The sequence below is a fragment of the Panulirus ornatus genome, chromosome 12 (assembly GCF_036320965.1).
Source record: "Panulirus ornatus isolate Po-2019 chromosome 12, ASM3632096v1, whole genome shotgun sequence".
In the NCBI taxonomy this organism is placed as follows: Eukaryota; Metazoa; Arthropoda; class Malacostraca; order Decapoda; family Palinuridae; genus Panulirus; species Panulirus ornatus.
Genome location: NC_092235.1, coordinates 23,599,976 through 23,624,975, shown reverse-complemented (window position 1 = coordinate 23,624,975; position 25,000 = coordinate 23,599,976). Strand labels below are relative to the sequence as shown.

At 40.4% G+C, this 25,000-nt stretch overlaps 1 protein-coding gene across 3 annotated transcripts in view; it reads left to right on the top strand.

Annotated features, from left to right (window-relative positions):
• LOC139751864 (uncharacterized) overlaps nucleotides 1-25,000 on the top strand; it is a 160,160-nt gene that overhangs the window by 58,458 nt on the left and 76,702 nt on the right. For 2 of the 3 annotated variants that reach the window (XM_071667505.1, XM_071667507.1), the window contains one exon: nucleotides 21,860-22,373. In XM_071667505.1, coding sequence (XP_071523606.1) covers nucleotides 22,143-22,373 — 231 coding nt within the window. In that variant the 5' untranslated portion in view covers nucleotides 21,860-22,142. Of the gene's footprint in view, nucleotides 1-14,940; nucleotides 15,065-21,859; nucleotides 22,374-25,000 lie in introns of those variants that run through there. The other variant, XM_071667506.1, reaches the window with a different exon arrangement.

The following is a 25,000-nucleotide window of genomic DNA, read 5'->3' as shown; positions in this document are numbered from 1 at the left end:
CCCCAAATGGGAGAAGGAAAGTTTTATAAGTTTTAATTCACTTATATTTAAAAAAGTTCAACTTTCTGATATAGACACACAGACACACACACACACACACACACACACACACACACACACACACACACACACACACACACACACACACACACACACACACACACACACACACACACACACACACACCAGTCTAAGCCAAGTAACTCATTCATCACCCGGACCTAAGGGGGAGATTGAACACCTGGGTTGGATGTGGGTCAACTACAAGGACTGGATTCGAACCCTGGCATCTTCGACCCCGGGCTAACCCGTACTGACTCGTGTGTGTGTGTGTGTGTGTGTGTGTCTTGACCTTCATGACGCTATGAAATGAGGTCATGCGTGCGTGCGTGCGTGTTACCCTCGTGTATAACGAACGTTACAACGTACCCTGACGTAGTAAGGGCCGCCCCAGCCTTCGCTAAGCCTAGATTTATAACGACACACACACTCGCTCTGGCCGCTATCTTCCTGTACGTCATTGTGACGTCACTAGAAACGTTGCTTCGCTTTGATGTCTATCGGTTTATCTATCTATCTACCTGTATGTCTGTCTATTTATGTTTATCTGTCTAACTGTGTATCTGTCTGTCTGTCTGTCTATAATGAAAGGGTAAGAGAGATGTGTGGTAATAAAAAGAGCGTGGTTGAGAGAGCAGAAGAGGGTGTTTTGAAATGGTTTGGGCACATGGAGAGAATGAGTGAGGAAAGATTGACCAAGAGGATATATGTGTCGGAGGTGGAGGGAACGGGGAGAAGTGGGAGACCAAATTGGAGGTGGAAAGATGGAGTGAAAAAGATTTTGTGTGATCGGGGCCTGAACATGCAGGAGGGTGAAAGGCGTGCAAGGAATAGAGTGAATTGGAACGATGTGGTATACCGGGGTCGACGTGCTGTCAATGGATTGAACCAGGGCATGTGAAGAGTCTGGGGTAAACGATCGAAAGTTTTGTGGGGCCTGGATGTGGAAAGGGAGCTGTGGTTTCGGTGCATTACACATGACAGCTAGAGACTGAGTGTGAACGAATGTGGCCTTTGTTGTCTTTTTCTAGCGCTACCTCGCGCACATGCGGGCGGAGGGGGTTGTTATTTCATGTGTGGCGGGGTGACGACGGAAATGGATGAAGGCAGCAAGTATGAATATGTACATGTCTGTATATGCATATGCCTGTGTATGTGTATGTATGTATACGTTGAACTGTATAGGTATGTATATGTGCGTGTGTGGACGTTTATGTACATACATGTGTATGTCGGTGGGTTGGGCCATTCTTTCGTCTGTTTCCTTGCGCTACCTCGCTAACGCGGGAGACAGCGACAAAGTAAGATATATATATATATATATATATATATATATATATATATATATATATAAAATTCTAAAACACTTCACTTCCTCCAGTTTTTCTCCATTCAAACTCACCTCCCAATTGACTTGACCCTCACCCCTACTGTACCTAATAACCTTGCTCTTATTCACATTTACTCTCAACTTTCTTCTTCCACACACTTTACCAAACTCAGTCACCAGCTTCTGCAGTTTCTCAGCGGATGGAACCATGGAAGCGGAAGTGGATCATAGGGTGGGGGAGGGGGCGAAAATTTTGGGAGCCTTGAAAAATGTGTGGAAGTCGAGAACATTATCTCGGAAAGCAAAAATGGGTATGTTTGAGGGAATAGTGGTTCCAACAATGTTGTATGGTTGCGAGGCGTGGGCTATGGATAGAGATGTGCGCAGGAGGATGGATGTGCTGGAAATGAGATGTTTGAGGACAATGTGTGGTGTGAGGTGGTTTGATCGAGTAAGTAACGTAAGGGTAAGAGAGATGTGTGGAAATAAAAAGAGCGTGGTTGAGAGAGCAGAAGAGGGTGTTTTGAAATGGTTTGGGCACATGGAGAGAATGAGTGAGGAGAGATTGACCAAGAGGATATATGTGTCGGAGGTGGAGGGAACGAGGAGAAGAGGGAGACCAAATTGGAGGTGGAAAGATGGAGTGAAAAAGATTTTGTGTGATCGGGGCCTGAACATGCAGGAGGGTGAAAGGAGGGCAAGAAATAGAGTGAATTGGAGTCATGTGGTATACAGGGGTTGACGTGCTGTCAGTGGATTGAAGCAAGGCATGTGAAGCGTCTGGGGTAAACCATGGAAAGCTGTGTAGGTATGTATATTTGCGTGTGTGGACGTGTGTATGTACATGTGTATGGGGGGGGGGGGGGGGGTTGGGCCATTTCTTTCGTCTGTTTCCTTGCGCTACCTCGCAAACGCGGGAGACAGCGACAAAGTATAAAAAAAAAAAAAAAAAAAAAAAAAAAAAAAAAAAATATATATATATATATATATATATATATATATATATATATATATATATATATATATATATATGATTTTTGGTATCCTTAATTTTGTTTTTTAATTGAGTTATTTATTGATATATCTGTGTATTATGTTTTTTATTATCTGTTATAACGTAATGTTATTTCTATCATTATTATGACTGTTTCATCTTATTCATAATTTTTCACCCGTTTCTTCCTGTTCTTAATTATTTTTAATAATTATTTATCATGTCATTCATCGATTTTTGCTTACGCCAATAACTAGTAAATCATTTACAAACTCGGTTTTTTTTTTACACATTTATTTACCGAGTGATGTCTCAGTCCCCCCTCCACCCCCCCAAAACCAAGTCTCTTGTAAATAATTTATTTATGTATCATACAATTTGTCTTTTACATATTCCATTCTTGTAAATCATTTACTTACTCATGTAAATTGGGGCTCATGTGTCTCTCCTGTGTTTGTATTTGTTTAAACAAACACGTTAGAGACGAAGAGTGCGTGTCGGGTCTCCGGGATTCTCGACCCTTACGGCCATCGTCAGCATATGTCTTTCTTGCCCCGTGTTATCGCCCCTTCTCATTATGACGTGAAGGTCAAAGGTCATCGTGGACGTGTTTCCTGGATTAGCCCCGTGGAGCACGACGGTACGACCTGACCACGACGGTACGACCTGACCACGACGGTACGACCCTTGAGCACGACGGTACGTCCCTTGAGCACGACTGTACGATCTGACCACAACGGTACGACCCTTGAGCACGACGGTACGACCCTTGAGCACGACGGTACGACCCTTGACCACGACGTTACGACCCTTGAGCACGACGGTACGACCTGACCACGACGGTACGACCCTTGACCACGACGGTACGACCCTTGAGCACGACGGTACGACCCTTGACCACGACGGTACGACCCTTGACCACGACGGTACGACCTGACCACGACGGTACGACCCTTGAGCACGACGGTACGACCCTTGAGCACGACGGTCAAATCTAAGGCTAGACCATCATAATCAAGGGTCGTACCGTGTTACTTCAAAGTCGTGCTCAGGAGCTGGCTATATTGCCGTGCTCAGGTGCCAGCTACATTGCCGTGCTGATCATCGAATACAAATCGATATATATATATATATATATATATATATATATATATATATATATATATATATATATATATATATATATATATAATCTGGAGATAAATCCTGATTTTAATTCATTCTATAAACATTCTCTCTCTCTCTCTCTCTCTCTCTCTCTCTCTCTCTCTCTCTCTCTCTCTCTCTCTCTCTCTCTCTCTCTCTCTCTCTCTCTCTCTCTCTCTCTCTCTTCGTCCCCCAACATTTAAAAAAAAAAAGATAATAAGAAAGATATATTAAATCCCATCCGTGTTTTAAGTACTGGTTAGGTTAGACTTTGACAAACAAACATATCATTGTTTAGGGGGGGGGTTTCCTGGGCTTATCCCCCCCCCCCTTAAGCCACACAAAACAAAGAACAAATACACACACACACACACACACACACACACACACACACACACACACACACACACACACACACAGCGCCGCCAACGCCCATCATCTAACCTAGACCCCAGCCTTAGGACTAGTGTTGCCAATCCCTCCCGAGTCCTCTATGTACTTTGAAACACTTAATCCTTCATAACATCCTGGAATAATTATCCTACATCCCTAACATTCACACCTTGATCAACTTCATCAAATCCTTGATCATGTGTAAAATAGGCCGTGAAAATGTGATTTAGAAAGAGAGAGAGAAAGAGAGAGAGTTGGGTTTATATAAAGGTTTATGATTATTGTCAATACTGACGTTGGAGGGAAGGGAGGGAGGGTGTTGGAGGGAAGGGAGGGAGGGAGGGAGGGTGTTGGAGGGAGGGAGGGAGGCGTAGGAGGAGGAGGAGGAGTAATGCAGCGTTGCCAACGTAAAAAGGGCCGAGACGTACCCAGCCAGCCAGCCTAGTGGGCAGCTTGCAACGCTGCCACGAACCACCAATTTACCTGTGAACTACGCCATGTTGTGTAGGGGAGGGTTCGCGTGGGGGGGGGCCTCCCATCTCTTCTTTACCTAACCCGAGACGCCCTCGCCCTTAAAGAGGAGATGGAGTAGATGTATCAAGAGGGATAGAACGTTAAAAAGAAGGAAGAAAGAAGGAAGGAAGGAGAGAAAACCCCCCCAGAGCCAGACTCTTCGATCTGGTGTGTGAAGCAGAAGGTTCAGCGACCTGGCCCGGCCCGCGCGGACCCTCCTCCTGCTAGACGGACCCCAGGAACAGTGTTGCCATAGTCACCTGACCCTCCTCCTGCTAGACGGACCCCAGGAACAGTGTTGCCATAGTCACCTCACCCCAACTGACACACATAGGTGACCAATGAGTGATTAATATATTCTATTTTATCCCTTATATTAACCCATCGATTATCATCAATGAAAGGCTATATATATATAATTATTTTATTACATGTATTTGATTCTAAGTGATTGGTTTGGGTGGTTTTTTGGGGATTTTTAGAGCGTTTAAAAATGACTTTGTCGTTAGACGAGCTGGCACCTGCGGCAGGTTAAGTCTTGGGGTAGGGGGGGAGGGGGGGCCTGCCAGATAGATGGATCATGATGGAAAATAGATCTTCGCTTTTATCCTCCATCACATCCTGTGAGGGGCCTTTTAGATCACTACGTAAATAAAGAAAAAAAACCCTCTGATTATCTCCCTCTCTCTCTCTCTACACCTACAAGATCAACGTAGAAGAAACAGTAGAAAGAGAAGATGAAGAAGAAGAAGAAGAGGGAGGTTGGAGGAGGAGGGAGGGAGGGAAGAGGGAGTCGAACCTGGGGAGTGAGGGGTGGTAAGGGCGCGATGTTTGGCAACACCGCATCTGTGTGCAGGTCTGGCTCGTGTTTTGTGAGCGATGTGAATGGATGACGCTTACAAAGACGCCTGAGAGGGATTTGGAGGAGGAGGAGAGAGAGGGATTTGGAGGAGGAGGAGGAGGAGAGAGAGGGATTTGGAGGAGGAGGAGGAGGAGGGGGAGAGAGGGATTTGGAGGAGGAGGGGAGAGAGGGATTTGGAGGAGGAGAGAGAGGGATTTGGAGGAGGAGGGGGAGAGAGGGATTTGGAGGAGGAGGAGGGGAGAGAGGGATTTGGAGGAGGAGGAGGAGGGGAGAGAGGGATTTGGAGGAGGAAGAGGAGGGGAGAGAGGGATTTGGAGGAAGAGGAGGAGGGGAGAGAGGGATTTGGAGGAAGAGGAGGGGAGAGAGGGATTTGGAGGAGGAGGAGGGGAGAGAGGGATTTGGAGGAGGAAGAGGAGGGGAGAGAGGGATTTGGAGGAGGAAGAGGAGGGGAGAGAGGGATTTGGAGGAGGAGGAGGAGGGGAGAGAGGGATTTGGAGGAGGAGGAGGAGGGGAGAGAGGGATTTGGAGGAGGAGGAGGGACGAGAGAATAGGGGGGATTTGCAGGAGAGAGGGATTTGGAGGAAGAGAGGAAGGAGTTGTTGGCGATGATTGGGTAAGTTTAAAAAGAGGGATTAGATTAGGTGGTGGATGATGGGGATTGGAAGAAGGTGTTGGAGGAGGAGGGAAAGAGGAGGTGATTGGGTTAGATGATTAGGAGGGGAAATTGAGGGAAAGATTAAGATTACGTTGATGTAATCAAGTGATGGAAAGAGAGACATTAAGATAGAAGATAAGGGAATATATATATATATATATATATATATATATATATATATATATATATATATATATATATATATATAAAGAAACGTTAGTTAGCGATGACTTGCTTTTGATACGCTAGAAGCGTGTGCTGAGGTTAGCGGAGAAGCGCTGCCAAAGACAAGGTCGCTCTCTCTCTCTCTCTCTCTCTCTCTCTCTCTCTCTCTCTCTCTCTCTCTCTCTCTCTCTCTCTTTTATGAGTCGGATCATCTTCATTTCTAGAGAGAGAGCAAGATAGATAGATAGATAGATAGAGATAGATAGAGAGAGAGAGAGAGAGAGAGAGAGAGAGAGAGAGAGAGAGAGAGAGACAGGTTGCCACAAGGTCGCTGTTGTTTATAACCATCATTTAAAGGGGGGGAGGGGGGGGTGGGGGAGACGCGGGCTGGTGGTGTGTGGTTTTTGTGTGCCCAGAATTGATTGTTTAGTACCTTAACGACCCATCATTTGACGTGGTTGTACCCGATTCAGTTATTATCCGGTGTGGTTGTACCCTGTTCGGTTGTGTCTGGACGGGGTTGTACCCTGTTGTTATAACTAGATGTGGTTGTACCCTGTTGTTATAACTAGATGTGGTTGTACCCTGTTGTTATAACTAGATGTGGTTGTACCCTGTTGTTATAACTAGATGTGGTTGTACCCTGTTGTTATAACTAGATGTGGTTGTACCCTGTTGTTATAACTAGATGTGGTTGTACCCTGTTGTTATAACTAGATGTGGTTGTACCCGATTCATTTATAATCTGGACGTGGTTGTACCGTGTTCGGTTGTGTCTAGATGGGGTTGTACCCTTTCAGTTATATCTAGACTTGGTTGTACCATGTTTACTCCTAGCTAGACATGGTTGTACGTTGCCCAGTTATGTGCAGGTGTGGTTTAGTGTTGCCCAGTTATCGAAACATAGATTAACCTTGCTTGGTTATCATTAAATGTACTTTAGTTATCTGTAGATAAACTAATCCTTTAGCACACACCTGTCTCTCCCTACCACACATCTGTCTCTCCCTTCCACACATCTGTCTCTCCCTACCACACATCTGTCTCTCCCTACCACACATCTGTCTCTCCCTACCACACACCTGTCTCTCCCTTCCACACATCTGTCTCTCCCTACCACAACATAACACAACACATCTACCACACCTTGCCAAACTTGAGCCATAACCTTCCCCCCCCCCCCCCCCATACACACACACCTACACACCCCTCCCCTCCCCTCTCCCCCCCCTTCGTAATTACATGCTAACGACCACGTGTCTCAATCACTTGCACGTGGTCATACCGCCGCTTGCGAGACAGTCATAACACGTGGTACTCTCTCTCTCTCTCTCTCTCTCTCTCTCTCTCTCTCTCTCTCTCTCTGTCTCTCTCTCTCTCTCTCCTGGGTACTCCGCTAATCACCCCATCTATCCAAACAAGCCCTCCCCCCCCCCATTTAAACCCACTGATAAAACACGACAGCTTTTTAACAGTCGACCTATATTGAGCGGGGTTCGAACCCTGGTCCTCCCCTAGACCCACGCGCCACCAGAGCTGGTTTGGTGGTGGGATTCGAAGACGGAATGATCCATTCCAGGACCATCTGGGTCAAGGGGGGGGGGGTTGGGGGAGGGGGTCAAGCTTAAAGGAGTCAAGCTTAGAAAGATTTGGAAATGAGAGTTGCAGCTGAGATGGTTTAAAAGCTGAGGTGGGGGTTTGAACTGAAAAAAAGGGCTTCAAAGTTCAAAAAGTTCCAGGTAGAGTTCCCTTGTATCAGTAGAACTTTCTCTTATCTCTTTTTTTTTTTAATCTCGACGTAAACCACTATCTTAAACCACTATCTTAAACCACTATCTTAGTGAACATATTGTTTTAACTATGTTTAAAAAAAAAAGATAATTCATGATGTGAACACGCCCTTTATCCTCTACGCCCATATTCTCTTATATATTCCCCATCAGCTTCAGCTGTCTCAAGCTTGATCCCCTATTCAGCTTAAATTCTCTCACATTAAAACCTTCAGCTTAAGCACTTTCATTGTGGATATTTTTTTTGTTTCCAGCTTAAAACCATCTTGAACCATCTCTAAACTCTCTCAGCTTGGAACTTTTTAAGCTTGAATTCTTTCAGCTTGCCTTCCCTCTCCGCCCTCACCCTTCCTACCACCCACAGTTTTATCCCCCTTGACCCAGTTCGTCTCAGAATGCTTCCTTCCACCTTCGAATCCCACCATCCAACCAGCTCTCTGGTGCAGCGAGAGAATAGGAAGACCAGGGTTCGAACCCCACTTAATACAGGCTGACAGTTGCGAGCTGTCGTGTTTTATGGGGAGCAGTTTGAATAGATGGGTGGGTGGGGGAGGTATCAGAGAGAGAGAGAGAGAGAGAGAGAGAGAGAGAGATAGAGAACCTAACAAAAGTACATACGAATATATATATATATATATATATATATATATATATATATATATATATATATATATATATATATATATTCTTTCTTTTCTTTCGTACTATTCGTCATTTCCCGCATTAGCGAGGTAGCGTGTTAAGAACAGAGGACTGGGCCTTTGAGGGAATATCCTCACCTGGCCCCCTTCTCTGTTCTTTCTTTTGGAAAAAAAAAATGGCGTCCTAGCTATGTCTCTTCGTTGTATATCAACTGACTGTTATATTTCTCTGTATCTTCTCTGATGATGTGATTATTACACGAAAGTGCACTTGGGAACTTATCGTGTTTCATTTTCCCCGTGGACTCATAGTAATATATATATATATATATATATATATATATATATATATATATATATATATATATATATATATATATATATATATATAGTGTGTATGTGTGAACCACTTATCAGAATATATATGTATATAGATATTTCTTTCTGGCAAGGTAAGGATAATCTCTAATATTATCTTCAAAAACACATTCCTGTACCATCACCAACCAACAATATGTTTCCTTTACTTCAGACGTGAGGAAATAACATTCATGTCTAGATTTTCCCCTTTAAACATATGTATAACTGGTGTACATATATGTGTATAACTGGTGTACATATTCGTGAATAATTCCTGTTTCATTTGAACGCGACTATTAATCCATTTGATCGGTCGAGCAATGATCCAACATTTCTCTCTCTCACAGATAGAAGGATTTTCAATGCACATTACCTTAATAATTTCACTATTTCTCATCAAATGATTAATAACACACACACATATATATATATATATATATATATATATATATATATATATATATATATATATATATATATATTGGAAAGGATCACAATTTTTCATAGGAATATATATATATATATATATATATATATATATATTTTTTTTTTTTTTTTTTTTTATACTTTGTCGCTGTCTCCCGCGTTTGCGAGGTAGCGCGAGGAAACAGACGAAAGAAATGGCCCAACCCCCATACACACGTACATACACACGTCCACACACGCAAATATACATACCTACACAGCTTTCCATGGTTTACCCCAGACGCTTCACATGCCTTGATTCAATCCACTGACAGCACGTCAACCCCTGTATACCACATCGCTCCAATTCACTCTATTCCTTGCCCTCCTTTCACCCTCCTGCATGTTCAGGCCCCGATCACACAAAATCTTTTTCACTCCATCTTTCCACCTCCAATTTGGTCTCCCTCTTCTCCTCGTTCCCTCCACCTCCGACACATATATCCTCTTGGTCAATCTTTCCTCACTCATTCTCTCCATGTGCCCAAACCATTTCAAAACACCCTCTTCTGCTCTCTCAACCACGCTCTTTTTATTTCCACACATCTCTCTTACCCTTACGTTACTTACTCGATCAAACCACCTCACACCACACATTGTCCTCAAACATCTCATTTCCAGCACATCCATCCTCCTGCGCACAACTCTATCCATAGCCCACGCCTCGCAACCATACAACATTGTTGGAACCACTATTCCTTCAAACATACCCATTTTTGCTTTCCGAGATAATGTTCTCGACTTCCACACATTTTTCAAGGCTCCCAAAATTTTCGCCCCCTCCCCCACCCTATGATCCACTTCCGCTTCCATGGTTCCATCCGCTGACAGATCCACTCCCAGATATCTAAAACACTTCACTTCCTCCAGTTTTTCTCCATTCAAACTCACCTCCCAATTGACTTGACCCTCAACCCTACTGTACCTAATAACCTTGCTCTTATTCACATTTACTCTTAACTTTCTTCTTCCACACACTTTACCAAACTCAGTCACCAGCTTCTGCAGTTTCTCACATGAATCAGCCACCAGCGCTGTATCATCAGCGAACAACAACTGACTCACTTCCCAAGCTCTCTCATCCCCAACAGACTTCATACTTGCCCCTCTTTCCAGGACTCTTGCATTTACCTCCCTAACAACCCCATCCATAAACAAATTAAACAACCATGGAGACATCACACACCCCTGCCGCAAACCTACATTCACTGAGAACCAATCACTTTCCTCTCTTCCTACACGTACACATGCCTTACATCCTCGATAAAAACTTTTCACTGCTTCTAACAACTTGCCTCCCACACCATATATTCTTAATACCTTCCACAGAGCATCTCTATCAACTCTATCATATGCCTTCTTCAGATCCATAAATGCTACATACAAATCCATTTGCTTTTCTAAGTATTTCTCACATACATTCTTCAAAGCAAACACCTGATCCACACATCCTCTACCACTTCTGAAACCGCACTGCTCTTCCCCAATCTGATGCTCTGTACATGCCTTCACCCTCTCAATCAATACCCTCCCATATAGTTTACCAGGAATACTCAACAAACTTATACCTCTGTAATTTGAGCACTCACTCTTATCCCCTTTGCCTTTGTACAATGGCACTATGCACGCATTCCGCCAATCCTCAGGCACCTCACCATGAGTCATACATACATTAAATAACCTTACCAACCAGTCAACAATACAGTCACCCCCTTTTTTTAATAAATTCCACTGCAATACCATCCAAACCATATATATATATATATATATATATATATATATATATATATATATATATATATATATGTATATATATATACACACCCCTGAGCACGACAGTTCGATCCCTGAGCACAACAATGAGACACAGTGACCTCTATGATGTTGACCCTTAATGGCTGATGACCTGATGATTGACCTTCTGACCTCCTTCGGGTCATAGGTCATGGGGTCGTCACATCATAACATCATCATTCTCAAGTGATCGTACACGTCAGATGTTCCCGACCAGCAAAGCCTTCACACATTCCATTGTGTTTGTGTCGATGCGTAATATATATACATAACATTGGCCAAAATCAATTTGAATACCTGGTCCTTGATCTTTGTAGAATCATCTCAGAATCTTGTGTAAGGAGAGGATAAATGTCTATTTGACCTGTTTGGATAGATAGGTGTGTCTTTTATCAACCATCAGGACGCGAATAAGTTTGATGATATATATATATATATATATATATATATATATATATATATATATATATATATATATATATATATATACATGCAAGACACAGAGCATATGTATTCCATATGCAAATAGCTCTACGTATTTTGATGCGTATAAGCAAGGCCAGTTCTGCTTAGAAACACATAATACATAATCAATACACGCCATATGTAGGGTTGGTCATGGCAGTACATGGCAACCATGCCAGTGTAAAAGCAATATTCTCGTATGGTTAATAATTTGGTCATGCTAGGTCAATTGTCTTTTCCCTCCCTTTCCTTCAGCTTTGATGTGTGTGTGTGTGTGTGTGTGTGTAAAGTACGTGTATAAGACACAGCAGAACGTGTTATGTGTTTCAGTAACGTAAGGTGATGTAAGGGTGGATGTGCAGAAATAATGGGTGGAAGATCATTCTTAAATAAAATCTAAATGGTCATTTGAAAATTGTTTGTTACATCACAAGGCTGTTAGAGTGGTAGTTTGTGGTAGTTAATAGGCAAACGAGTGATATGTGATATTGCCATTTATATACCCTGGTTCTACATGACCATGTCCTTATTCATGTAGCTTGTATGTATGCAAAATATTTCACTATGAACTAATAGATAATAGATTATACAGAAATGATATTCATTCTTGGAGTCTGATATTCAACCAAATATCTTCTCTGTCTGTAGGTTTCCCGAAGACTGTTCTTAAAGATGTATTCCTCAATGGTTCTGCTAATTATTTTATCACCTGGAGGTATATGTTTCATTAAACTAGACAGGTAACCTGTCTTCTTGTCAAGATTGATGTAGGAATGAATATTCTAAATCTATATTATATTCTAAATCTATATTACATTCTAAATCTATATTATATTCTAAATCTATATTACATTCTAAATCTATATTACATTCTAAATCTATATTACATTCTAAATCTATATTGTATTCTAAATCTATATTATTCCTCTTCATCTTTCCATATCTTGTTTTACCTTTGACATCCTTACATCATCAAATGTTTACAGTTTTCCTCTTTTACCTGGGTAAACAATGTATTGTAAATTATGTAGATATATAAGAAAAAAGATGTGTTCCAAGTATTGTAAAGATAAGAACACCTACTTGAAGTAGATTCATTGAATGAACTCTTTAACGATATATATATATATATATATATATATATATATATATATATATATATATATATATATATATATATATATATATATATATAATTCCCACTTATTCCCTGCGTGTCGTAAGAGGCGACTAAAAGTGGAGGGAGCTGCGGGCGGCTGGAAATCCTCCCCTCTCGTGTTTGATTTTCCTAAAGAAGGAACAGAGAAGGAAGCCAAGTGAGGATATTCCCTCAAAGGCTCAGTCCTCTGCTCTTAACGCTACCTCACTAACGCGGAAAATGGCGAATGAAATGAGTATATATATATATATATATATATATATATATATACTTCGGAAGTATACAAGGATATAGAGACGCAGTTACTGTGAAATCTGTGATAGAATACTTGAAACTAAACACCCCATTTTCCACTAAGGTAAACAGTTCACACTTTTGCACATCTGTGTTTTGTTGACGTTTGGTGTATGTTTGTTGTTAATTAGTGTTTTTGAAAGGTTTATTCTTTTTTATATCCGTAATAAATGAGTTAGTACGCCCTAAACAGTAATTAGGTTTAGCCATCTGAATTAGAGTCTATATGTTTCTCCTTGTCAGACAGAAGTGTTGATATTTCGCTGCTAATTTGTATGTATGTAGACCTGCATAGCTAATTAAGCTAAAAAAAATCCTTTAAACTCGTAAATTTTATGTATATATATATATATATATATATATATATATATATATATATATATATATATATATATATATATATTCCTATGAGACCACGTGGATAATGAAACAAAAAGTTCCCAAGTGCACTTTCGTGTAATAATCACATCATCAGGGGAGACACAAGAAAGAAATATAACACTCAATTGATATACAACGAAGAGACGTAGCTACGACGCCATTGGGTGTTTAGATATTGTATAACAAAAGCATAAAAAAAACGTATAACAAACGCAATAAAACAAGGAACCTCGTTTAAACCTCCAATTCCGTAAAGAAACAGTAAAGAAACAAATCGTCTCTGTGGGGAAAATATTTCAAAGAATATGAAATATTTTTTTTTTTAGATTGAAATTAAGAACTGATTTGCGTTCATTATGACTAAGATATACGAAGCCAAAGCTTGTCATTGTCTTGTCACAATGTTTTCCTTAGTGACAATGTACGAGTGTGTTTTTATATGTAAGGTGATTTTTCTTTGGCGTGATGCACGCACGTGCGGGCGACCTCCCACACTCGCGTGCAAGGAGAGGAGGAAGGGATTATTTACACTCACGTGCAGAGAGAGAGACAAGGGCTCGGGGGAACCGTACACACACACACACACACACACACACACACACACACACACACACACACACACCACCACCACCACAGTATGTGTTGTTATTGTTGTTGTTTTTGTTGTCTCTTACATAACTAGGGGCAAAACAGAGAGCCAAGCCCCACACGATCCGTTCCTCACTCCAATTTGCACATCACTATCCCACAAGATCAACAAGGAAGTTACGTGGACCGTCAGTAACACCACACGTAACACCACACGTAACACACCCATTAACACGAGTAACGCTTTGAAGCGCATCTTTAATAACATCAATAACACCACCCCCCCCCTCACCCCCCACACACACACACACAAACAAACAAACATGACCGCGACACCATGGCAACATCAACACATCTCCCCCCCCCCCCACACACACGCCCACCCTCGCCAGTCTTTCGTAACAAAGCCATCACATATATACACACCCACACACCCTCTACACCCACACACACACACACACATCAACGCCCACACACACACCCTCCTTCACACACACACACACACCCTCCTTCCTCCTCTCCTCCCACACACACACACCATCATCAACCCCACACGGACGACATCAACGCCGCGCCAACATCAACAAGGGCGCGCCACCCTTGCATGGCAACAGCAGCAGCACCGAATCAATGTTTGTTTGTGCCGCTTTGGTCGACACGTGCGCGCGCTTCTCCGTCCTCCCGTCAGACTCTCTTATCCTCCTCCCTCTAGCTATATTTGGGGCCCTAGCCCACTCGGGGACTCGCTATAGCCGGTGGTGATAGCTATAGATGGCACTGGTGAGTTAGCTATAGCCAGGGGAGGCCGATAAAATGAGACAGACATACAGACATTCGAGACGCGGTAGCCGTGACGTCACCCAATCAGCTGGTAGACCCAAACACAGGCGGCGCGGCAGCTTCGTCTGGCAGTGCCGCGCGAGAGTCACGGGAGGGTGGACGTCTTCTCGCGTCTCCTCGTCTTATACACGCGCGCGCTTGGACCAAACCCAGAAGCTGTTATGCTTAGGTACCAAGCCGAGTGGGGGCCCCCCTCCCCCCCTTTAATAAGGACCTTCAGAGGAAAACAACATTGAGGGTCAAGTGTGTGTGTGAGGGGGGGAGAGGAGAGGGGAGGACTGAGTTAGGTCTTTTGAGTTTGTTAATGACAGATATGGAGTGTGTGGGGGGGAGGTGGTGGTTTTCTATGTAAGGGCTTGTTACAGCAAGCCCGTCCCTCGTCCATTACGATCGTTAGAGTATTATGTACTTCCGTGCCTAAGCTCAGTATATATATATATATATATATATATATATATATATATATATATATATATATATATATATATATATATATATATTGCGTTGTATTACACTGGCGATGGGGTGTTTGTGTGAGACAAGGGGGTTCGTTAAAACGGTTGTTCGCTGTCTTACGAAAAGCCGACAACCCACAAAACAGATTTCAGCTCCAGGTTGGATGTTCGATAAGAGAGGGAGGTGTAGAGCGAAGGCTTTATGTAGATATTGATTAAATGCGATGCAGACTCAGATGGTAGAGGGAGAGAGTGTGTGTGTGTGTGTGTGTGTTGGGGGAGTTTAGTTATTTCTGCTTTGTATGTGAAATATATATATATATATATATATATATATATATATATATATATATATATATATATATATATATATATATGTCCCTGAAAAGTCGCTGAGGATGAATGGAATGATGACAGACACACCGAGGACAGTGAACAGTGCAGTGAAAGATGTGAAGAACAAGAACAGTGAACAACAGTTTATGAACAGTGAGGCTGTGAAGTGTGGCATTTAATGGCAAGACGAGCAGTGAGTTCTGTGATGAATGGGTCGTCTTCTGGTGGTGCACATATACAGTGAAAAACAGTGTATATAAGGACTGTATAACCAGGAAGTGAAGAGAAGTGTTGTTCACTGTAACCACTGAATAATGGAAGAGACACTGTGACCCCCTTGATCAGTGCATGCAGTGAAAAAAATATGAAAGAAAACAAAGGAAAACCATAATGTATAAAACAGTGAACTACGCATTACGCACAACAGTGAACACCAGAACGACTAAAACAGTGATCAGTGCAATGTGTGAACTGATATCCAAGCAGTGAACAGTTGAACGCAGCAACAGCAGCAGTGAATAATGGCTTATATAAAACAGTGAACATACAAGTTGTGAGTTGGTGCAGTACATAAGCACTGGACAGTGACAGTGACAAAGGAGTGTCTAAGCCACAGATAGATTGGTAAATAGATAGATAGATAGATACAAATAGATAGATGGATCTCTTATAACTTGTTAATTCTTAAGATGTGTTGGAGTTTACCCATTAAGGGGGCTACTGACTCAGCACGTTGCATCCTTACCCATTTACCCTCCCCCTTTAACCCTCCCCCCTCCTCTCCCCCCCTTTACCCTCCCCCTATTTACCCTCCCCCTTAACCCCTTGCCTCGTATCAAACCCTCTCGTTTGGATAAGATAACACAGATGTATCATTCTTAACCCGAAGTTTCCCAGAGATCGTCAACAAACCTCTCTCTCTCTCTCTCTCTCTCTCTCTCTCTCTCTATATATATATATATATATATATATATATATATATATATATATATGGGGTGTATACGAAGGGCAATAGACGTTTAGGGAGGCGTAGGGAAATAGAGAAACTTGAAATAGGGTTGGCACAGAACAATGGAAGGTAGATAAGAGTGAAATAATAAATTTCAATATGTAGGTGTAAGATCCTAGAATTGGGTGGTATATAACTTGAAATAGGGCAGATGTAGAATCTAAAATCATGGTTATCAAAACGCATAATGGTAACAACTAATTATAGGGATAGCATATAAAATGAAATAGGGATAGTATGAAAACTAAAATAGGGAAGAGTATAAAAACTAAGATAGGGATAATATAAAAACTAAGATAGGGATAGTATAATTATCAAAATAGGGATAACATGAAATTATAATAGGGATAGCATAAAATTGAAATAGGGGTAGCCTAAAATTTAAAATTGGGATAATATAAATTTAAATAGGGGATATAAAGAATTTTAAATAGGGGGTATTATATAACCATGGGAGTGTATACCTTTAGGAGTAATAGATATATATATAAGGGGAGGGAGAGAGGAACTGTTGCTGGACCCAAGCAACGTATGTGTGAGGTCCAACATTATCTTTTCTGGGAACTTGTTCAATGCCGTCCCCTGTGTTTACGTTTGCTTGGCTGAAGGACAAAGAGAATTATTATTATTATTATTATTATTATTATTATTATTATTATTATTATTATTATATTTATTATTATTATTATTATTATTATTATTATTATTATTATTATTGTTATTAATTATTATTTTATTATTATTATTATTATCATTATTATTATTATTATTATTACGAATGAGATCAAGTGTCCTGAGTAGTGTTTGTGTCATTGCAATTAATTAAATAACTATTTATGATAAATGTCAGTTAACACAAAGGAAGATATTGGAATCCATTGCATTTCAAGTCTAGATAACATGAGCTTCTAAAAATGAATAGAATATGAAGGAATTGGCAGTTAGCATATGTGATGGGAGGAATTTTCATCTCCATAAGAATGAGCGTGTGAATATGTTAATAACCATTGTAATGATGGTAGAATCTTGAAATATCCTTTTGGGGAAATGCAATTTAGATTCATATGTATGTATGTATGTTAGATTACCCCGTGAAGTGGATAGCTGGTATCACATGATCTGCGTGTGTTAGTCACAAAGTACCATAATGACTTAACCTTTGAAGTGTTGATAGAAAGCCGGATGAATTATACATGGGATAATTAATGTGATGAATGGGGGGGGGGGGGGTGTGGCAGTGAATGATGCATGTGAATTGGAAGGCTTAAGTGATGAGTGAGACGTAACGACCCCGGGGTTTTGGTGATTGGAGATGAGTGCAGGTCGTGCGGTGCTAAACGACAATGAAGAGGGTATAGAAAACGGGAGACGGGGGGATACATGTTTCACTCTCAGGTTAGCGTAGCGCGTTGTGCTCACCCAGCATGAGAGAAAGAGAGATGGCAGATAGTACGTTCGTTCGTTCGTTTGTGATGGTACTGTAGTGTCTTATCTATTACGTGACCTGTACTTATCAGGTCTTTGTTGACGTTCGTAAAAGAGAAGATTATGATAATACGGAATCCATAAATGTTGGTATGTTTGGTATTTAATCCTCTGGGGTACGAGGGTACGACCCTTGAGCACGATGGTACGACCCTTCTTGAGCACGACGGTACGACCCTTGAGCACGACGGTACGACCCTTGAGCACGATGGTACGACCCTTGAGCACGATGGTACGACCCTTGAGCACGATGGTACGACCCTTGAGCACGATGGTACGACCCCTTGAGCACGACGGTACGACCCTTGAGCACGACGGTACGACCCTTGAGCATAATGGGTTACCTTTTCAGTTGAAAGCTAGGCCATCATCCTCAGGGGTCGTACCGTCCTGCTCAAGGGTCGTACCGTCGTTCTCAGGGATCAAATCATGGTACGCAAGGGATTAGGCTGGGGTAAGGTCAAAGGTCAGATCGAGAGAGAGAGAGAGAGAGAGAGAGAGAGAGGTTTAGCTGCGTATATCTTTGTTTGGTCTTACCCCCTTGTTTGGCATTCTCTCTCTCTCTCTCTCTCTCTCTCTCTCTCTCTCTCTCTCTCTCTCTCTCTCTCTCTCTCGTCTTACTTCTTTTTTTGGAATCTCTTTCTTTCTTTAACTATCTATCTATCTATCTCATTCTTCTATTTACCTAATGTCTCACAATGTGTCACATTGTGTCTCATTTCTATTTTCACACGTTATTTTTCATATTAAAATCCCTTTTTGTTCATGTACTTCATTCCTTTCCATCCGCGAATTATTTATTTATCCACCCTCCACTTATTGTTTATTTATCCACCCTCCACTTATTGTTTATTCTTTAACGTTGGAGGCTCCAAGCCATCCATCCAGCCAGGGACGAAAGGTCCACAGTAAGGAATATAGATAGGGTGACGACAAGGGATAAAGAAGGAAGAAAAAGACAAGGGGGGGAAAAAAGGACTTACGAATGTTGGAGGAAGTGGAGACCCTTTGGCATATCATCATCCATCTCTGGTCATCCACACGGCTCATCCGTGTTCCACAACAGTCCATCTACACTCGTCTAACTACCACTTACTCTGCTTCATCCACTGTTACTCATCCACCACCATCCACACACTACTACTTTGCTTCATCCACTTACGTCCTCACTTCCACTGTCTCTCATCCACCACACACACACACACACACACACACACACACACACACACACACACACACACACACACTTTACCCATCCACCTAAAGTCCATTTTTCTGCCTCCACATCACCTGTAATTTGCTCCACCGTAATTACACTCTTAAGTTACCACCTTTTCCCATATCCGTGGGAACTTAGACAAGTTAGCTTCCTAAGTTCCCTCATAACTTAAGTTTAGGTCCCTGGAAGGTCCGTGAGAACTTGGCTAAGTTCGTTGGTTACTTGAGTACTTAAAGGGGGGTAACTTAGGTAAGGTGGTTTAGATAGTTAAGTTAGTGGACCCCAGAACTTAAAATAGCCAGGTGGGATGTCCTTTGTTAATATATGTAGTTTAGGTTCTGTTTTATATATGTATTTGATCTTTGACTCGTATATATACATAACAAAGAACACACTCGAATACATACATACACATGTATACATACACCAACCGGGACGGACATATACAGACACACACACAAGGACATTCATGACATAAACACACACACACACACACAAACACACGATGCATACTTCGAACAACATACATACATACACACTCTCTCAAACACACACTTTCTTACACACACACACACACACACACACAAATACACACATAAACACACGATGCATATTTCGAACAACATACATACACACACACTCTCTCTCAAACACACACACACACACACACACTCTCTCTCTCTCTCTCTCTCTCTCTCTCTCTCTCTCTCTCTCTCTCTCTCTCTCTCTCAGGCAATATCTTCTTGTACTTCTTGTTTGTTTTGGTTAAGGTTGTTTTAAGGTTAGGCTATACGGTTCAGACAACAGTGTTTTAATGATGGGTTGACAACCTTAAGGGTTTGAATGGGTGTGGTCTTGGCAACACTGTGTTGGGTAAAAAGGGTTTATGGTAACACTGGGATAGTGTAGGGTTGTGGATCTGGTAATACTGTCATAACATGGGGTTGTGCTTGTGTTAATGTGGCTATAGTGTTGTGATTTGGTAATACTGTGAATATAGTGTTGTGGTTGTGGTAATACTGTGGATATAGTGTTATGGTTCTGGTAATACTGTAAATATAGAGTTGTGGTTCTGGTAATACTGTAAATATAGAGTTGTGGTTCTGGCAATACTGTAAATATAGTGTTGTGGTTGTGGTAATACTGTGGATATAGTGTTATGGTTCTGGCAAAACTGTAAATATAGAGTTGTGGTGGTGGTAACAATGCACTGATAATGAATATGGAGGAAATTTATATATATTTTCTATAAGATATTACTTGATAATACACACACACACACACACACACACACACACATATATATATATATATATTCCTATGAGTCCATGGGGAAAATGAAACACGGTAAGTTCCCAAGTGCACTTTCGTGTAATAATCACATCATCATGGGAGACACAAGAGAGAAATATAACAGTCAGGTGATATACATCGAAGAGACGAAGCTTGGACGCCATTAGGTAAACATGTGATTGTCCAAATGGCGTCCTAGCTTCGTCTCTTCAGTGTATATCAACTGACTTATATTTCTCTCTTGTGTCTCCCCTGATGATGTGATTACACGAAAGTGCACTTGGGAACTTATCGTGTTTCATTTTCCCCATGGACTCATAGGAATATCTTGATCACGCGCAAAATTGTGATCCTTTCCAATATATATATATATATATATATATATATATATATATATATATATATATATATATATATAATATATATATATATATATATCATTGTCTTGACTTCAGTCACCTTTATGTGTGTACGTTTTTCACAGTTTCATTTATGAGATTAATTCATCTTTTTTTTTAAATAATGGAATTTTTTTTCTAATATAATTGGGACATGGGATTAATTAGTTATGCTGCACATCCTATCTTGTTAATCACTGTAAAAAATGATTAACCTAATTTATTGATATGATAATAAAACATCTCAATAGTTATTAGATAATTATTATACATTTTTTTATGTCACAGCTGTTTGATATGCTACAATACCCATTGTTTTATAAAAGTTGTATCTTTATTGATCATAAGTAGAAATGTGTAGTTGTAAGTTGTAGTGAATACTGGCTCTATGTATTACGTCATGTATACTAGTTGTAAAATATGTATTTGTTGTAGATGCACAATGTATAATGAATCATATATTCACTGTATAAGGTATATCAACTCCAAGGTTCATTTATAATTTACTTTTGAGGTGAATACATATTGTTGATAGATAATACATATTGCTGATAGATATAGCTATAGATAAGTGACATCGAGTTTGAGGTGATAAGGAAATGTGTATGATTAAATCACAACTCTGGAGACTCTATTTTGTAAGTTGTGACTCCTTGTGTATATAAATGGACAGTATATATATATTTTTTAAACGAGTGTGTGAAGATAATGTAAGAAATTTAAATGATTTCCTTTTTTTAATTTTTTTTTTTCTTTTTTTTGCTTACAGGTAGAAAGGTTTTGTTAATGAGGTAATGACAGAGGTTTGGTAAAGACACAGGAAAGAAAAGATCCCATAGAAAAAGCGGTTGTTGAAAAAAAAAAAAAAAAAGGGCGAGAAGATAAAGAGGAGAGAAAAAAAAGTGACAAAAAAGATAGAGAGAAAAAAACAAAAATTGTGTTGAAAAGGAAACGAAAAGAAGGAAAAAATTAACTATATTTTTTTTTTTTTTGGTTGACATAAACACTTATTATTACTTACAAACACTTATAGTTTTTGCTGTAATGATACCATGGCGTACAACTTCGTCAAGTTCACATCAGCCCAGAGCAATCATGAGAAGTGTGGCCCAATGCCTTCCTCCAGAGAGGCTGGGAAGAGGGGTCAACCCCACCGGAACTTGGACCCGGGTCACACCGGTAAAACCGGGTCACAGTCCCGACCCCAGACAGATGAACTGCTCCTCTTCGGCTCCCAGAAGGTCGACGTTAATTCGACCACGCCGTACTCCGACGCTACACAGGTGAGTGGGGGAAACATGGTGTTTTTTCTCTTGCGTGAAAGGGATGACGCTGCGACCCGTTTTCTTTGTGAATGACCTTGCGAGACTCGTGTGTGTGTGTGTGTGTTGTGGTACGAGCTGTGGAAATGTGGACGCACTCTTCCTTGTTGTGGTGGAAGAAAGGTGCTGTGTATTATTGTGCTCACTGTCTTACACACACACACACACACACACACACACACACACACACACACACACACACACATATACACACATACACACACACACACACATACACACACACACACACACACACACACACACACACACACACACACACTTACACACTCATACACACACACACACACACACATACAAACATACACATATAGGTCGACAGCATGATAGATTGGTTGGTTGGTTGGGTGATAGATACGTGAAATAGACAATGTTTCCAGACCTTATTCTGAACAGAGTTAGTTCTATATGCCTTTGGCATAATATTTTCTTACATTTACATCATTGACACAGTTAGACTCGTGTCACACACACACAGACGTGTGTCACAATAAACTGAGGTCATTATGTAAGACAACAGTGACAAAGGATAATACATATAATATTTACATATGATGTTTACGATTAGACTGGTTTATTGTGACTTTTATTAACTGTAAACCATCTGGGATTTAGAGATTACACGAATTAAATGTTTATGTGTAGAGCTGTTGCCTGTTAATGATATTTCGTATCACACAATGTGCATGGTAGTTTATATATATATATATATATATATATATATATATATATATATATATATATATATATATATATATATATATATATTCCTATGAGTCCATGAGGAAAATGAAACACGAAAAGATCCTTTCCAATATATATATATATATATATATATATATATATATATATATATATATATATATATATATATACAGGTAATGTATATACATTAGTATATATTGATGGTGTTTAATGTTGTCTTTGTATGTTTTAGTTTCGCTCGTGCTCGGTCATCTTCATCTTGGGGTCCATAGGAATAAATGTCTTAAAATTGAGATCCCGGACGAAATATAATGACATCCATTTCTTCACTTGTCCGAAGTGAAATAGAACGCGGGTTCATCGTGTGTTGGCTGGCGGGGAGAGATGAACCTTGTGTTCTGGTAACTTTTACGTGGTTCATCTTGAGGCGGATGGGTTCTTATTGTGTAAGGAAGGCTGGGAGAGAGAGAGAGAGAGAGAGAGAGAGAGAGAGAGAGAGAGAGAGAGAGAGAGAGAGAGAGAGAGAGAGAGAAGTGGGGAGAGATAATGAAGCAAGGAGAGAGAGAGAGAGACTTAGATGTACATTTGAAGTTATTTTGCAAAGAAAAAAAAAAGGGGGGGGGGTTCAGGGCTAGCGCGTAGCTTCCACCGCAGGTAAATCTATGAAGTTAACGAAGACGAGTCTTATGTGTGTGTGTGTGTGTGTGTGTGTGTGTGTGTGTGTGTGTGTGTATGTACGAGTTGTCCAGTGTTGTGTGTGTGAGTGAGTGAGTATGTAGAGATATGTAACCCATTGAGGACAATGGTGTGAACCCTTATAATAATAATAATGATAACTGATAATGATCATGATTAATAATGATGATAATGATAATAATCTGATAATAAAATGATAGTAATGATAATGATTATAATAACTGATAACAGTAATAACAATAATAATGTTAACAATAATGATAATAATGATGATAATGATAATAATAATAATAATAATAATAATAATAATAATAATGATAATGCATTTCTTAGAGTTGTTTACTTTTTAGACTTTCTTTAAAGAAATATGATAAACAACTTAGTCTTTACTCAAGAAATCTTTTAAATCTTGTTTAAGTATGTTAAGTAAAGATGCTCTGGAAAGTTGTAAGTAATTGTTTTGAAGTTAATGAGCTTATGTATGAGACCTTTTACTGAATCCATATATATATATATATATATATATATATATATATATATATATATATATATATATATATATATATATATATATATTATTTCTAACTATAAATTCAGTTCTTGAAGTTAATGTTGTCAGAATTGTAAAGGAAAAATAATGTGTATGATTTAGGATAGAATATGATCAGAAGGTGATAATACAGGAGGAGAGGACGGAAATCTAAACAAACGGAGGGTGGATGAGGTGGATGACATGGGAGGGTTGGAGGAGGATAAGGGGATGAGGAAATGGATGAGAACCTAAGGGTTGTATATGGAGTGGATTGCGTTAGACTGATGTGGATGAGTGATGGATGAATGGGGATTGAGATGGATGATGAGAGACTAGAGGAAAGGATGAGGTGGATGACGATTGTGATGGATGAAAGGTAGTGAGGTGGATGAGGAGGACTGGGTATGGACAAGAGGTTGACCTATGAGTTGGATGAGGGGTAGATGTATGTACCAGTCAAGCGTGGAGCGGATGAGATGAGTGAAGTAGATGTTGGACGGATGAGGGATGGATGAGACTGAAGATTTGGAGGGTATGAGAGTCTGGTGGGTGAAGGTGGATGAATGATGAGTCATAGGTGACGAGGGAGATAGTAGGGTGAGGGAGGTTGATGGATGAGTTACATCTAACGGGTGAA